Source organism: Lithobates pipiens, unplaced genomic scaffold (genome assembly GCF_037356315.1).
Source record: "Lithobates pipiens isolate NorthernLeopardFrog02 unplaced genomic scaffold, aLitPip1_a1.2 Scaffold_23, whole genome shotgun sequence".
Taxonomy (NCBI): Eukaryota; Metazoa; Chordata; class Amphibia; order Anura; family Ranidae; genus Lithobates; species Lithobates pipiens.
In genome coordinates, this window is record NW_027507785.1 from 326,174,919 (window position 1) to 326,191,612 (window position 16,694).

General features: G+C 45.5%; 1 protein-coding gene across 7 annotated transcripts in view; it reads left to right on the forward strand.

Annotated features, from left to right (window-relative positions):
- The window catches only part of SZT2 (SZT2 subunit of KICSTOR complex), a 297,498-nt gene that overhangs the window by 181,471 nt on the left and 99,333 nt on the right, over nucleotides 1-16,694 (forward strand). For all 7 annotated transcript variants that reach the window (XR_013262121.1, XM_077450667.1, XM_077450670.1 and 4 more), the window contains 8 exons: nucleotides 1,274-1,438; nucleotides 1,692-1,770; nucleotides 3,905-4,090; nucleotides 4,184-4,369; nucleotides 4,458-4,621; nucleotides 11,720-11,880; nucleotides 11,968-12,065; nucleotides 13,975-14,107. Coding sequence is in view for 6 of the 7 variants with exons in the window: in XM_077450667.1 (XP_077306793.1) it covers nucleotides 1,274-1,438; nucleotides 1,692-1,770; nucleotides 3,905-4,090; nucleotides 4,184-4,369; nucleotides 4,458-4,621; nucleotides 11,720-11,880; nucleotides 11,968-12,065; nucleotides 13,975-14,107 (1,172 nt within the window). In the remaining variant the exon portion in view is untranslated. The remainder of the gene's footprint in view (nucleotides 1-1,273; nucleotides 1,439-1,691; nucleotides 1,771-3,904; nucleotides 4,091-4,183; nucleotides 4,370-4,457; nucleotides 4,622-11,719; nucleotides 11,881-11,967; nucleotides 12,066-13,974; nucleotides 14,108-16,694) is intronic.

Here is a 16,694-nt window from a genome sequence, read left to right on the forward strand (position 1 = left end):
CGACATGGTGCTGCACATGTGATCAGTTATGACGCAAGCCATTTGATTGCTTGACCGTTGGGTTGAGAGCACAAGCAACTTTGACAGATATTACTCACGGCATGCTTTAAATGTAACTGTTTTAGGAAACCATTAAATCAGTGGGTTTCGTTCTGCTTTAATAACACTCAAAGAGATCTAAGCTATTGCAATCGTTTTGAAGATAAGCTGTGAATGGTTTGATGAAATGTATGTTCAATTACCCTATAAAGTGAACTCGATCTGGTCTAAAAATGTCCTTTTATGTAACCGTTCTGGAGTTCTGCCCCTTGTATTGCCTGCATGTACCTGTGTTATGCCGCGTACACACGATCAAGCAATCGGGTGGAAAAGTCCGGCAAACTCAAGTCCGCCGGACAATCCCACCGTGTGTAGCCTCCGGCATACTTTTTTGACCCGAAAGTAGTTTTGCACTCCAATCTTCCCGCCGGACTCGCATTTCGGCGGACAATCCGGCCGTGTGAGTGCCAGTCAGCCGTACTTTTGAAATGAAAGGACTTTTCCCGCACGGAGAAAAGTCTGCTCATTCGAGCGGGTTTCCAGGTAGGCGGGGCCCGCGAAGGAGTCATCGCTGGCCCCGCCACCTGGTATGGACTTAAAGGGGAACCCCAACACCGAAAAAAATCGCCCCCCAGGTCCACATCAGACCCTTGTCCGAGCACGCTACCCGGCCGGCCAGGAAAGGGGGGCACCTTGTCCCCATGTTGATGAGGACAAGGCATTCCCCATGTTGAGGGCACGCGGCCTGGTACGGCTCAGGAGGGGGGGGGGCGCTCGCTCGCCCCCCCCTTTCCTGGCCGGCCGGGTAGCGTGCTCGGACAAGGGTCTGATGTGGACCTGGGGGAACCCCCACGCCGTTTTTTTTCGGCGTTGGGGTTCCCCTTTAAGTCCATACCAGGTGGCGGGGCCAGCGACGTCTCCTTCGCAGGCCCCGCCTACCTGGAGACGCGCTCGAAATGAGCGGACTTTTCTCCGCATGTGTGGGCGAGTCCATTCATTTCAAAACTAGCTTCAACTTCAGCCCAGGTTGAGATTGAGACCCTCCCACCTCCTGGATCTACATCCCACCTCCTGACGTGGAATGTCATGTACAACCCAGACCTAGGATCCAAGTGGCCTTCCCAGAGATAGATGAAGGAATGTAAAGGCTAAGCAGATGCACTTTCAGCACTGTTGTTACCCTAAAAGATTTTAGACCGGGTCAGGTTCAAGCCTTGATATCTTTGTTCTACAGTTCATCCAGCCCAGAGGAACACCACCGACAGAAGTGCTGCTGTTCACCATCCCTCAATCATCTCTACCATGTCTCCAGGCCATGGCCTACTACCTGCGTCAGAACCTGCTCATCTTCCTCCATACTCCCAAATACACAGACAGCAACGGAGAACACCACTTCCAGGTGGGGGCGCTGTAGCGCTGTACAAGGCAGCTGGAATTCTTGATGTTTAAAGATTTATGTCTGAGTTGCATTTTCTATATTAAATCGCTAAAATTGAGTTCCCATAAACCGGCAATTAGTAAGCAGATATTGCCGATTTAGCAGATATTATTATTTCTCTACTGCTTTGATATAAATAATCTGTGGCTCTTGGTACTATTTGATGGAGGGATCGTCCAGAATCTTTGATACTAATTCGCTGTGTTTTCTGTAGCATTATTACCACAGCACCCTGCCTGAGCTGGACCTGTTCCTGTACAACAAGCCTGGGGGGCAAGGCACAGGAGGGAAAGGTAAGGGGCAACATCATATACAGCATGGTTCATCAGAGAGGTGCATCGTCCTGCAGTACATTGTATTTAATAAAGCCGACCTTCAGTCGTTTTTTCATCTTTCCATCTATTAAATCTTCTGCCCTTGTTTTTAATTTTGGATAATAATTTTTTTTTTTCCCCCGCCAGTAAATCCCTTATACAGCCCACTTCCTGTTTCTTGTTTGGTCATTAGCCTAGGCTTATGACATCATGCACAGCTCTCTAATTTTGTGAGTTTCCCAGGAAGGAAGGGGGGAGTCATAAGAGGGCCAATGAGAGCTGCAGAGCTGGAAGTGTGTGTCTGTGTAAATCCAGGAAGTGAACAGGCAGATGCTTCAGCTGCCCTCAGTTAAAATGGCTGCAGCCAGACTCAGTGGAGGGAGATTTCTGCAGAATATTTGGCAAGTACAGAATCGCAGTATATATGAAATAATATGCAAAGTGGTTGGAGGGAAGCTTCAAAATGGCAAAGATGTTTTTATTACAAATGATGTGAGCGGACTGCAGTTCCTCTTTAATGTAAGTAATGCAGATTCTAGTTTTTGGCCTCTTTTTGCAGGTGCAATAAAAAAACAAAAAAAACACATTTCTCAGCTGACGGGAGATCTCTTCAATGTAAATAAAAACATGTTGCGCTATCAAGATGAAGTGCTAGTGCATCAGTAATTCAAAAAATGCCAACCAATCAGATGATAAAACAAATACTGTGCTTAAAGAGGGGCTCCAGAAAAACTTAAGTCCGCAGCTACAAATACTGTAGCTACTGACTTAAAGGGGTTGTAAAGGTTCGTTTTTTATTTTCTAAATAGGTTCCTTTAAGCTAGTGCATTGTTGGTTCACTTATCTTTTTCTTCGATTTCCCTTATAAATGTTTTTTTTTCTTTGTTTTCTTTGTCTAAATTTCTCACTTCCTGTTCCTCCTCAGTAAGCTGTTCAGTAAGCTGTTCTGGCTGACTAAACACCGCTCAGATGATGGTGTGAAGTTTACTGAGGAGAAACAGGAAGTGAGAAATTCAGACAAAGAAAAAAAACATTTAGAAGGGAAATCGAAGGAAAAGGTAAGTGAACCAACAATGCACTAGCTTAAAGGAACCTATGTAGAAAATAAAAAGCGAACCTTTACAACCCCTTTAATATTATGGCACTTACCTTTCCACGAATCCAGCAATATCTTCCCCCGAGCCAATTTTAAGTCGGCTCTCGGGTGTTGCCGCCGCCTCCATCTCAGATAAGGGTAACCGGCAGTGAAGTCTTGCGGCTTCACAGCCTGTTCCCTACTGCGCATGCACGAAGCGCACTGTGCTTTGTGAGTGGCCCAGCTGCTGGGGAAGGAGGAGGGGGGCCGAATGTCCAGAATGAGTTTGCTGCAACAGTCAGCCAGAAGTGGGAGCGGCTACCTGTCAAAACCAGGTACTTGCTCCCCCCTCCCCCCCAAATGTGGCATTGGAGGGGGAGGGGCAAATAAGCGTAGCTTCGCTTTAAACAAGTGTGTGTAACATGGACGTGTAAATAAATAAATTCATAAACATCCAAGAAAAGTTCCTTATTTAGAGAAAGGTGCACAATGCAAGCAGTCCACCCAAAAAAAATGCAAGTGTCGCCAAATTCCAGTGATTCAATGTGAATATACACCACTCCACGCCCGAGTGCGCACCTCACTAACCAGCTGCTTACCAACAGGTAAGACCTCAAAGATAGAGGTCTGGCTGCACTTTTTTGGAAGATATCCCACTGGGATAAATGGCACAATCCAGAACTCCAGGGGTTTCAAAATAACCAGGCGGTCCACAGACAAAGCTCAGGAAGGGATAAAGGCAAAGTAGGGACTCACAGCATAGTAGTATAAAAATTCCACCTTTATTATTATAAAAAGTGAATTGCAAAGGCAAGTAAAAAATTGCATGTAAAACAGGTAGCACCATCAGCAACCTGTAGGGTGTGATTACATCTGTAGCTCCACTCGGCGTGTTTCGTCCAATAGGACGTTATCTAGGTATAGAATATCTAGTTTAAGAGTATTTAGGAGATCTCTTTAGTTCTTGATTTGTATATGGTCTCCTTAGTAACACCATGGAGTGGTAATTAGTTGGTAATGAACATCTATTTTCTCCAGGTATCGCCTGCATAGCTCTTTCCTTTGTGGATCATCATGGCGCCCTGGTGACACAGGCGTATGGCGAGCGGACTCATCCGCCTCTTGTGTGCCCTTCTACAACATCCCACCTACTAAGCGTCAGCACATTCGAGTCTCTGACTAAAGTCAGCAGGTTTACACAAGGCTCCACCATTGACAGCTCAGGTAGGTACTCTTGGTTTGGCCAGTCCTGTTCGTTTCTCTGTTAGTTTTTTCCTCTTCTCCGTCCTTTTTATGAATCTACCTTTCCTCTTCCAGCGCCTCTGACCTTGGTCCGCTTTGATGTTTGGGAGAAGGGAAATATTAGCTCCTCTCAGTTATCTGAGCGGCTCGCCAACTCTTTACGCCACGCGCTCTGTGATGTCATCATTGAGTTCCACATCCTGCAAATGCCCCTGTGTGTGGACCTTACGAGTCAACCAGAACAGGAAGTAGCCATTAATGGTAATGAAATAGATTGTTCTTTTTTTTTTCTTTTAGTCTGATTTAAATGTCAAATTATGTGTGTGATCTTTTTCCTGTCTGATTACAGGAAAGGGACCCTCCCAATCACTGCCTGATATGAAGGGCTTGACCCAGTCATCCAACAAGTGCCGCCCCTCTCCAGTGTCGCTTCCGCCATCAACCACTCCATCCGGCACAGATCCAAGTACCCCACCCAGCAAAACTGGGCGCAGGAGCTTCTGGGATATGTTGGTAAGAAAAGAGAATAACAGACTTGCCAGTAGACGGGTTCTAGGGCCTGTTCACACGGGGCGATCCAGTCACTAGCAGGCGGACCTGATCGGATGGTCCAAGTATCCCTATGGACTGGCAGGCGTAAATAGACTTGTGTGTGCAGGAACTGAGCAGACCCCTGTCATGAGTTGTACAAAAAAAAAAGTTTTAGTGTGTACCCGGCTTAAGTGTGTCATCGTAATAATAATTAGGGTTTAATCACACTATAACCACTTGGCATCCGTAGGCCGTCATATGACGGCCTCAACCTTCCGGGGTTATATCTGAATGATGCCTGAGGCTACAGACATCATTCAGATATCGGCATTTTCAGCCGGCGATTCTCTACACCATAAGAATGATCATAGCGGCTGTTCCGCCGCTTGATCGTTCTTACGGGCGGTGAAAGGGGGCGTCGTCCTACCCACCCCCACCCCCACCCCCCCCCCACCCCGCTGCCCTCCGGTGCTTTGCAGCGATCGGTGAGTCAGACAGAGTATGCGCCGGCCCCGGATGTTGATCACAGAGATTTCCGGTGGACCAGTGGGTCGCCGGAGTCTTTATGATCGTCGGAGGCCGGGCGCGATGTTATGACGTCACGCCCGGCCTCTGCGTTCAAAAAACCAGCGCCGCCTTGGCTGGGAAGCTGTGATCGTTTTTTTTTTTTTTTTTTTATCTAAGGCTTCCCAGCCTAGTGGTGAGATGTGGGGTCTTATTGACCCCACATCTCACTGTAAAGAGCCCCTGTCATGCCATATTCCTATTACAAGGGATATTTACATTCCTTGTAATAGGAATAAAAGTGATACATTTTTTTTTTTTAAAGTGTAAAAAAAAAAAAAATTAACAATAAATTTTTTTTTATTTTTTTTAAAGCGCCCATGTGCTCACACGCAGAAGCGAACGCATATGTAAGTCCCGCCCACATATGGAAACGGTGGTCAAAGCACACATGTGAGGTGTTGCCACGATCAGTAGAGCGAGAGCAATAATTATAGCCCTATACCTCCTCTGTAACTCAAAACACGTAACCAGTAAAAAAAAAAAGCGTCGCCTATGGGGATTTTTAAGTACCGAAGTTTGGCGTCATTCCACAAGTGCGTGCAATTTTGAAGCGTGACGTGTTAGTTATCTATTTACTCGGCGTAACTTCATCTTTCGCATTATGCACAAAAATTGGGCTAACTTTACTGTTTTTTTTTTTTTGTTTTCTTTTAAAGCCTGAAACTGTTTTTCTTTAAAAAAATGCATTTGAAAAATTACTGCGCAAATACTGTGCGAGATAAAAAGTTGCAATGACCGTTATTGCATTGTCTAGGGTGTCTGCTAAAATACATATATAATGTTTGGGGGTTCTATGTAATTTTACAGCAAAAAAATTATGATTTTTACATGTAGCAGCGAAGTGACAGAATTGGCCTGGATGCGAAGTGGTTAAAATTGAATTCCAGGAATTCAGCTTTTTTGTGAAAAAAAAAAAAATGAAGGAACGCTATGAGTTAAGTCCAATGAGGTGCATCACATCTCCTGGGCTTATCTCTGTTATTATAGTATATCTGCCAGCTTTATAGTAGTCTTGAAAGACCGCTATCACTGTAGCTCCAGGAGAGCGATGCTGATCCTTCTGAGCTCAGTGTCTTGACCTAGAGAGTGGCTGCAGCTGCTATGTCCGTCCCCTCCCCTTCTCCTGCCCAACCACAGAAGCTTTGGTATATTGTGAACACATTCACAAAATACAAAGGCTTCTGTGAATGTGCTGCAAAGTAAAGGAGCGGCCATAGCTGCTTTGCGTATTTCTCTGACCCCCAGAGTGTCTTTCAGCAGGGCAGTAAACCTGTTAAATGTAAATAATAGAGCTAGGCCCTGGAGGTGTCATGCAGCGCCTTGGACTTAAAGGGGTTGTAAAGGTTTGTGTTTCTTCACCTAACCCTATGCATTAAGTTGAAAAAACACCTGTCAGTGACCGCCCCCCCCCCCAATTTTACTTACCTGAACCCTCAAACTTGTCCCACGGGGATGTGCTGCCTCTGCTAGGGGGTTCTGGGCTGTTGATCAGATAGATTGATAGCAGCGCAGCCATTGGCTCCCGCAGCTGTCAATCAACTCCAATGACGCAGCCATCGGGGGGTGGGGGTCGATATTGCGGCAGTCAGGACACTGACACTTTTTTGGGGACCAGTGACACTACCACAGTGATCAGTGCTAAAAATATTCACCGTACTAATGACACTGGCTGGGAAGAGGTTAACATCAGGGGGTGACCAATGGGTTAGATGTGTGCCTAGCTGGTGTGTTTGTGTGGGAGGTGCTTTTACTAGGAGAAGGCATAGATCCCTGTCCGTGGTTTGCAGGAACACAGGATCCATGGCTTCCTTACTGACAGAACGGCGATCTGCCTCGTTTACAAATCGCCGTTCTGCCTCTGTACTAAGGATGAGCTCAGGCGCGTTCGCAACTAGCACGTGCAGAGCCCGCCAGGAAGTCTGCACTGCACATTGCTAATCACAGGCGGTGAGGCATTCCTCGATCTCTGCAGCTGCACATCGGGAAAATGTCTCACTGCCTGTGATTAGCGCTCTGCAATGCCGACTTCTTGGTGGGCTCTGCACGTGCTAGTTGCAAACACGCCTGAGCTTGTCCTTACTCTGTACTGAATGATCGGCGGGTGCCGGCAGACATCGAGTCTGTGGTACCCCCAGATCATCTCCTGCTGTGGATAATCAAAGCGGGAGCAGGTCACCCATGGCACGCAAGCATGCCCCCGCCCCGGAAACATGGGATCACGTACTAGGTACATGATCTGGTGCAGCAGTGCCACCTTGCCGCCATATAAGTTATACGGGCTGCAAATGGTTAGGGCTTCCGTTTTTAATATGAATGGCATCGCACTGCGTTTTGTGTGTTGCACTAAACATTTGTGTTTTTTTGCCAGGTGCTCCCACAATGACCAAATGGGAAAGGGGCTCAAAACGTATTCATAGCAAACCCCCCCAGACCCCCAAAAATTAAACTCTCTCCACCCAAATGCCTTCCGTCCACAGTATAGTTACATATCCAGTAGAGCTGCTAAGGTTCTAAAGAAAAATAGTGAATCTCAGTCTAGTATCTCCTGACATAGACACATACAAGGACGGCTATAATGACTAGCGATTACTTGTAGTTCGGTAGGATCTACATTAGAAAGTTTGCGAAGTGTGAAATAGGTTTTTGCAGCAGCCATTTAAATACTATTATAGAGTAACAACAATTGGGTTGACAAAATCGCACTCCGGACTGAGAATGTACTGGAGAGGATAATCGCCCTTTTAAGCTGTCTTGAGTGAATTAGTGTATGTCCCGGAGTATTTTCACATTCTGAGATTCCTCCACGAGTGGATATTCGTTGTAAAAGTGTCATTAGTTGTCTCAACAACAAGCTTCCTTGCTGAAAATAATATACAGTAAAACCTTGGTTTGAGAGCGTTTTGCAAGACGAGCAAAATTTTTTTTCTAAATAAATTTTGGCTTGATATACAAGCGATGTCTTGATATACAAGTAGTGTCGCGTCACAACTGAGCATTAAAGAGAAGAGAGGCGCCTCTAAGTGTAGAGATATGGTTACATTTAATGAAGTTACAACATTTTGCAACATATTGCTACACTTAGAGGCGCCTCTCTTCTCTCTAAGGCCCCTTTCGCACTGGGGCAGTGGGTGCGTCGGCGGTAAAGCGCTGCTATTTTTAGCGCCACTTTACCATCAATTTCCCTGCTCTGTTCAGCCGCTAGCGGTGCGCTTTTCCCCCGCTAGCAGCTGAGAAAAGGTTAAAATCGCCCACAAAGCACTGCTGCAGCAGCTCTTTGCCGGTGGTATAGCCGCGCTGCCCATTGATTTCAATGGGCAGGAGCGGTATAAACACCGCTCCAAAGATGCTGTTAGCAGGACTTCTTTTAGCGTCCTGCCAGCGCACCGCTCCAGTGTGAAAGCCCTCTGGGCTTTCACATTGGAGACACAGGAGCGGCTCTTTCAGGGCAGCACAGTGGTGTAGTGGTTAGCACTTTCACCTAGCAGCAATAGGGTCGCTGGTTCAAATCCCGACCACGACACTATCTGCCTGGAGGTTTGCATGTTCTCCCTGTGCCTGCGTGGGTTTCCTCCGGGTACTCCGGTTTCCTCCCACACTCCAAAGACATGCTGGTAGGTTAATTAGACCCTGTCCAAAAAAAATAATAGTATTTTGCCATAATATGTGTATGTGTATGTCAATGTTGTAAGTGTGTCCGGACTCTACAGGTTAAAGGACCGCATAAATAGCTGCAGATGGACACCAGTGGCAAGAAAAGCGCCCTGAGGCGATTCAGTTCGTATAGGTAGTGCTATACAAGTAATTCATTCATTCTTCCAGGGCACTTTGCATGCACTATTTTTAGCGATTTAGCGCCTGCAAAGCGCCCCAGTGTGAAAGGGGTCTTATACTCTGGAGCTCCTGCTGGATTTTGCTTCTAATCCCTTTGCGGAGGCTTCCATTTGTGGATGGACATTTTATGGTTGCACAACCTGATCACATTGCTATAATATTTTTATATGGGCTACAAACTGAAGGACTTATCAATAAATGGTTGTGGAACGAATCATCTGAGTTTCCATTATTTCTTATGGGGAAATTCGCTTTGATATACAAGTGCTTTGGATTATAAGCATGTTGAACGAGTTATGCTCACAGGCCAAGGTTTTACTGTATTAGATTATGTTGTCCGAGAAATGTCTTCTACAACAGAAGAATAAGCCGTCGTATTAAAGAGTAAGTTAACCCTGATGGGTTTACTTCCTCTTTGTCTCCCTGCAAAGATAAAGCATAATGGACTACTATGCATCACATCGCATCGCATAGTAGTCCATTATGTGTCACTTACCTGACATAGGAGCCAGCGAAGTCACTGCTGTCCCCTGTAGCACAGAGTGTCCATATTCTTCTGGGTATCGCTGCTCCGGTCACTCACAGCGCCGGAGCAGTGATGACGTCACTCCCGCGCATGGGATCCGCCACTAATGGCATATCGCCGTTAGCACTCAGTGTGCCTGTGCGCTGATGTCTATGACGCATGCGCCGCAGACAGCGGTGCCTGTCTTTTTATAAATATCTCCTAAACCGTATAGGTTTAGGAGATATTTCTTGGAGCTACAGGTAAGCCTTATGCCCCGTACACACGTTCCGATTATCGTAAGACAGATCGTTCACATTTTGTTGCATACAACTAAGATCGAATACAACAGTGCAAAATGTGTGTAAGATTTTTGTCGTACGATTCTGGAAAATTCTTCCGTTGTGCGTAGCTATGTATTTTAAATTATGTCAAATATGTCTGACCCGTGTGTCCTTCTGGTTTATTTTCATGTTTCCGATCATGCGTGAGCGAACTTTTCGAAAAGTCTAACGACTTTTATCTGAAGCATACTGTACTGACTACACGATTGTCGTATGATGGTCTGTTATCCGACCAAAGTTTTCCTATTTGTCCCTTCGGATTTGGTTGGACGGACTTTTGTGATCGGCTGTCGAAAGCTGCGTACTATCGATCAGATTATCGAACGATCTTTCCGAAAGCGACTTTTGTGGTCCGATAATCGGAACGTGTGTACGGGGCATTAGTCTAGGCTTACCTGTAGGTCAAAGTGGTTTGTAAGGGTTTACAACCACTTTAAGTGCCTGGTGACTTGGACACGAGACTCAACTTGGTGCTTCTCCAAATTGGTTTTACAATTACTGTAGGGTAATGCCCACACAGCATTGATTGCTGTATTAATGACAATTGTCTCAAGGATGTGTCCGCCATAATGTCGCAGTCACAATAAAAATCGCAGATCGCCACCATTACTAGTAAAAAAAATTATTAATTAAAATGCCATAAAACTATCCCCTATTTTGTAAACGCTATAAATTTTGCGCAAACCAATCAAACGCTTATTACGTTTTTTATTTTTTTATTTTTTTTTAACCAAAAATATGTAGAAGAATACGTCTCGGCCTAAACTGAGGAAAAAACATTTTTTTAATATATTTTTGGGGGATATTTATTATAGCAAAAAGTAAAAAATAATGCGTTTTTTTTTGTTCAAAATTGTCACTATGCTTTTGTTTATAGCGCAAAAAATAAAAACCGCAGAGGTGATCAAATACCATCAAAAGAAAACTCTATATGTATGGGGAAAAAAGGATGTCTCATTGTTTCATAGTTAGTAAGGTTGAATAACGACACCAGTCCATCCAGTTCAACCTGAGTGAGTGTCTACAATTGTCCCTATCCCTGTACATTGCACACTCACATCGGTCCCTACCCTCAAGGACCCCACAATCCAAGGTCCCCATTCATATACTAGGGACAATTTTCTACAGAAGCCAATTAACCTACCTGCATGTCTTTGGAGTGTGGGAGGAAACCCACGCAGGCACAGGGAGAACATGCAAACTCCAGGCAGATAGTGTCCTGGTTGGGATTCGAACCAGCGACCCTTCTTACTGCTAGGTGAGAGTGCTAACCACTACACCAATGTCAATTTTGTTTGGGAGCCATGTCGCACGACCGCGCAATTGTCAGTTAAAGTGACGCAGTGCCGAATTGCAAAAAGTGCTCTGGGCAGGAAGGGGGTAAATACTTCCGGGGCTGAAGTGGTTAACTCCCTTTTCTCCTCCATTTAATTATTTTCCTGCTTCTTTTTTTTTGTTCACGTCTATTTTATAAACGATAAACAATGAAAACTTTTTTTTTTTTTTTTGTTTGCTTTGTTAGTGAATATTTTTACACATATATATTAACGTATATTTACACATTTCACATTGAAAAAGCGCAAAATTAAAAAAATATATATCTATTTATTTAATTTGTAAATATTTTTTCAATGCTTTGTAGCATTGCTGACAGCTGAAGTGAAAACAAAACAGTTGCAGGTAGGTATCGACGAGTACTAAAAAAAAAAAAAAGTATCGGTACTCGTAAAAAAAAAATAGTATTATTTATCTTTCGTTCAGTTTTATATATACATTTTTTATTTACATTTTTAATTGTAAATTTAATATTACATTTTAATCCTCTAATTTCAGAGCAAACCCGACAATGCAGAGTTGGGCCCCCCGAAAACCACAGATGACATTGTCAGCGAACGCACGGAGGAGCCGCGGACGAGGCGAAGACATAAGACAGAGAGCCTTAAAGTGCCCAGTTATCCAGACCGGCCTGGGCTCAGTTTGGAACATGCACAAAGGTATTTGGCGGTAGAATCCGCTGTACCTTGATCCATTACTTTCTGCCATTTTCCAACCTCCCCGGTGACATCATTGTATCTATGCAGGAAACGGCAGACGCAGCTAGAGGAGGGCGACATCGGAACCTTGCACCCCTTGTATAGTCACACCTGCCTGCAGTGGATGAACTTTATGAATCAGCTCGGTAGGTTGCAATCCAGAGTGCTGCTTGTTACTTGCCACCGTCACCTGCCACTAGATGTGGATTGTCACTTGCCACGTCACCTGCAACCATTTGCAGATTGCCACATCTCCTGCCACCATTTGCAGATTGTCACTTGCCACGTCGCCGGACACCAGATATGGGTTGTCATTTGCCAACTGATGTGGATTGTCACTTGCCATGCCAGCCAGTGCCACCAAATGTACATTGACATTGCATTGGTGGCAGGCTGACAGCACTGGTCCATTTAGGGAGAGCGGTGATGCAGGATGGGCAGTGAGAGATGATGTCACCTCGCTGCTCCCCGCCGCACCTCTGACATTGCAAGAGGGTCTGGCTGCAAAGTGGAGCTCAACGATGACAGGAAGCATGTGACCTGCACTCCACCATGCTGCGAGGGCAGAACAGCGCTGATGTGTGGCGAGCAGGGAGAGATGATGTCATCTCTCTGCTGCTCGCCGCACCCCGCTCCCAAATTGAAGAGGCCCGGCTGTGAAGGGCGCTCATGTGGAGCAGGCAGAGAGAGATGTCATCTCTGCTCGTCCACCCGCTCACTTCCCTCCTCTCCTCCGCCTCTCTCATGCAACCAGCCCACCTGCCGCAGCAGCTGCAACCTGCTGGTTAGGCAGGGACCCTGCGACAAGAGACTCGGGGCTATGGGCCCCAGATTCGGGGCTATATTGGGGCAATAGCCACCCCCTAGCAACGCCCCTGCCAATATGTATTCTTCTACATATTTTTGGTAGGCAAAAACTCGCAATAAGCGTATATTGATTAGTTTGCGCAAAAGTAATAGCGTCTCCAAAATAGGGGATAGATTTATGGCCTTTTTATTTATTTATTTTTTTATTAGTAATGGCAGTGATCTTCTATTTTTATTTTTATTTTTTTATCATGACTACAACATTGCGGTGGACTCATCAGACACTTTTGACACTACTTTGGGACTATTGTCATTTATACAGCGATCAGCTATAAAAATGCACTGATTACTGTATAAATGACACTGGCAGGGGCAGGGTAAGTGTGTCCTAGGGAGTGTCTCTAACTGTGGGGTGGGGGGAGGGGCTACCGCTGTCATGACAGCAATCACTGCTCCCAGTGACAGAGATCTCTTGTCATGTCACAAGGCAGAACAGGGAAATGCCTTGTTTACATACTGCCCACTCTGTCTCTCGGTGCCACGATCGCAAGACACCAGCGAACATCGAGCCCGCGGGAACGGTCACGATGTAAGCGGCAGGCACACGTCCACTAGCCCCGCCAATTAAAGGGGACGTACAAGTACGCCTTTTTGCCCACTGCTGCCATTGTGCCAACGTATATCCGCGTGCAGCGGTCAGCACTGGATCCTGCGGAACAAGTTTGCGTTTAAATAAAAACTTTTCCTTTACGATCATTTTAAGTAAAGATTGGATAGGCTTCCCTGAAGAAATTCATTTTAAGGGATCATCTGAAGGCAGACAGAATAATATATAGTCGGACGCACTGGAGTAGGGAGTTCCCGAGGATGGGAGAGGCTTTGGGGAAGTCCTGGAGGTGAGCATGGGTGGAGGAGACGAGAGGAGGTTCTGGGAAGAGCGAAGAGGACGGTCCGGGTGATATTTTGGGATGAGGTTGGTGATGTAGCTGGGTGCAAAGTTGCGGACGGCTTTGTAAATTGTTAGTATTTTGAATTCTCTTTGTTGGGTGAGCGGAGGGATTGACAGAGGGGGATGGGAGACACACTTTTACATTTCCTAACAGTTTTGAACACACCTGGATTATGGTACAGAAAATGTCTTAATGTGAAGTGGTTATTTTTAACCTTTTATGCTTGCATTAGTAAAAATCTCATGGAAAGACGAGTATCTCCTGTGGAATTGATGTATCTCTCTGTATTGGTGATCAGGTTGCCCATCTGTCCAGCTGTGTTCCGTACACACCATTACCCGATTCCTCCTTCCATCCATTCTGACCGAACTCTTCAATATCATCACATCCCTGGCCAGCGACACCAGCGTCCGAGTCTTTGAAAAAACCATGTAAGTCTTAAACCAGATTTGTGGTCTTGTTAAAGATTTTAGATATACAGTGCGTGTGAATATCAACTTAAAATGAACCTCAGGCCAAGGCTGTGGACAGTCAAGTATTTGCATATTCTTTACAAGCAGGAAATGAGCAACTCATCCATGAAGTCCATAACAGAGCACTGGATTCCCCTTTTTCCCAGCACACCTGCTCGCTATTGTTTTACATTAACAAGCTGGAAGGCTGCCAGGTCACTGCTGGCAGAGGGAACAGAAAGACCTGAAGCTGCTAAGATTCGCACTACAACTGAGTGCCTGTGTTATGAGCGTGTGGACGCATTGCGTCACAGCGCCTTCTTACAGAAAACAGCATGCAGCCAGTGAAGTCTAAAAACCCGCTTTCAAAAGATATAAAGTCACCCAATCTGATACTCTCATCCTCTATGGCTGCTGTTCACAACTGCAGGTTGAAAACTGTTCCATTTACCTTTTTCTTCCCAGATGCAACTCCCCACGTGGTCCCCGACCCCCTCCATTCCATCTAATTTCATGCTTGATCAAACTGATCTTATCCTTTAAAGTGGTTGTAAACCCTTACAACCAACTTTGACCTACAGGTAAGCCTAGATTAAGGCTTACCTGTAGGTCCAAGAAATATCTCCTGAACCTATACGGTTTAGGAGAGATTTACCTGAAGACAGCCACCGCTGTCTGCGGCAAATGCGCCGTAGACATCGACGAGCTGGCCGCAGATCGCGGCGATATGCCGCGAGTGTCGGCTCCCATGCGCATGTGCGGGAGTGACGTCATCGTGGCTCTGGCGAATCACAGCCGCGAGACCCGGAAGCCAGATACATGGCAGCGGCGAAGAGGAAGACAGAGGACCGCTTCGGGGGCTTCGTTCTCAGGTAAGTTATTCATAATGAACTAGTATGCTATGCATACTAGCTCATTATGCCTTTGCCTTACAGGGTGCGTTTTAAAAAAAAAAAATGTTTTGCCTTTACTTCCTCTTTAAGCCCTTGTACACACGGTCGGAGATTCCGTCGGAATGTGTCCGATCGGACCGTTTTGTCGGATATTCCGACTGTGTGTGGTCTGCATCGGACTGTTTCTGTCGGAGTATCCGACGGACCAAGTTTTCCAACTTGCCAGTAAAATTTTCCGACAAAATGCTCCGATCGGACACACTCCGATCATGTGTAGCCTACTCCGATGGACAAAGTGCCACGCATGCTCAGATCAAATTCCTAGACCAAAGCTATTGGCTACTAGCCTGAACGTAGTCCCGTTGTAACGAAATAACGTCATCACGTTATGTACAATCGGATTTTCTGACAACTTAGTCCGACCGTGTGTATGCAACATCACTTCCGGACCTCTTCCGGAATTAATCCGTCGGAATTATTCAGACGGATTTGGTTGTCGGAATCTCCGACCGTGTGTACAAGGGCTAAGACAACTTGCCCTAAGGGCCATTGAAATGGAAATAGTAGGTATTCTGGACGACCACCCATCTATAGGTACACCAACAGGGCCCTCAGAAATCTAGAGACACTGAATGAAACGAGAGGCAGGTTGGCCAGGAGCGCCAGCGAGGGACCCAAGAAGAGGAGGATCCGGGCTGCTCTGTCCAAATCCACTGCAACAGAGCAGTTAACCTCCCTGGTGGCTCGGGGGTGAATTTTCTTTACCAAAAGCTGTAACCTCGAGCCACACTCGGGATTTCATTGCGGTATCCTGGGAAAGTTACTTACCTTGTCCCCAGGATCCTGTGATGTCCTCCCACTGTGTACTCCGCCCCGATGTGCTGTATGTGGGCTCCGTCCCCTGCGAGCGCCGCAACGCACAGGGACGGAGCCCAGCGCCAAATTCAAGAAGTGCAAAAAAACAAGACATACAGTACATAGATTACATTACTGCCTCAAATCATTTTACTTCCCTTTTGTCCCTAGTGGTTTGTTCAGTCCATGTAGTTTTATATTATATATACTGTTCTTTCTGCCTGAAAACTGGAGATTGTTCATAGCAACCAAAAAGTGTCCCTTTACATCAAAAATGATTTTAGACCAGCTAGAAAACAGCGATAATAAATTGGAATCACTCGCAGAATTGAGCGACAGCGATTTGTGGGGAGATCCGTCATCAAATACTGAAAGTAATGACAGCGACAATTCTGCAACTGAGCAAATTTCAGTGTTTTTGATTTGATTACATTATTGAATAATTTTTATTATTGTTATAATTATTTATAGTTCTTTATTATATTATAATTTACAATTTTGTGTTTCAAACTTTATCATACCCGGGGTGTCTACTAGACTCTTGCTCGGACAGATTTAAGTGAGTTATTCCTAAGAATTACAGGACTACAATATAAAACGCCAAATTTCCAATGCGAAACAATGTACCGCTTTGAGATGCAAAAATCTGACCTAATCATACCGCCAGGGAGGTTAAGTATAACATGTTTGTTATTTTTACACAAAAATAAAGATGACTTTAGTATTACTTTAAGTGCAGAGCGACAGGTTCTCTAGTAACCAAACCAAAGACCCATTAATGCTCAACTTCCCTCCCCTCCCCCAGCTGCTTTGTTCCT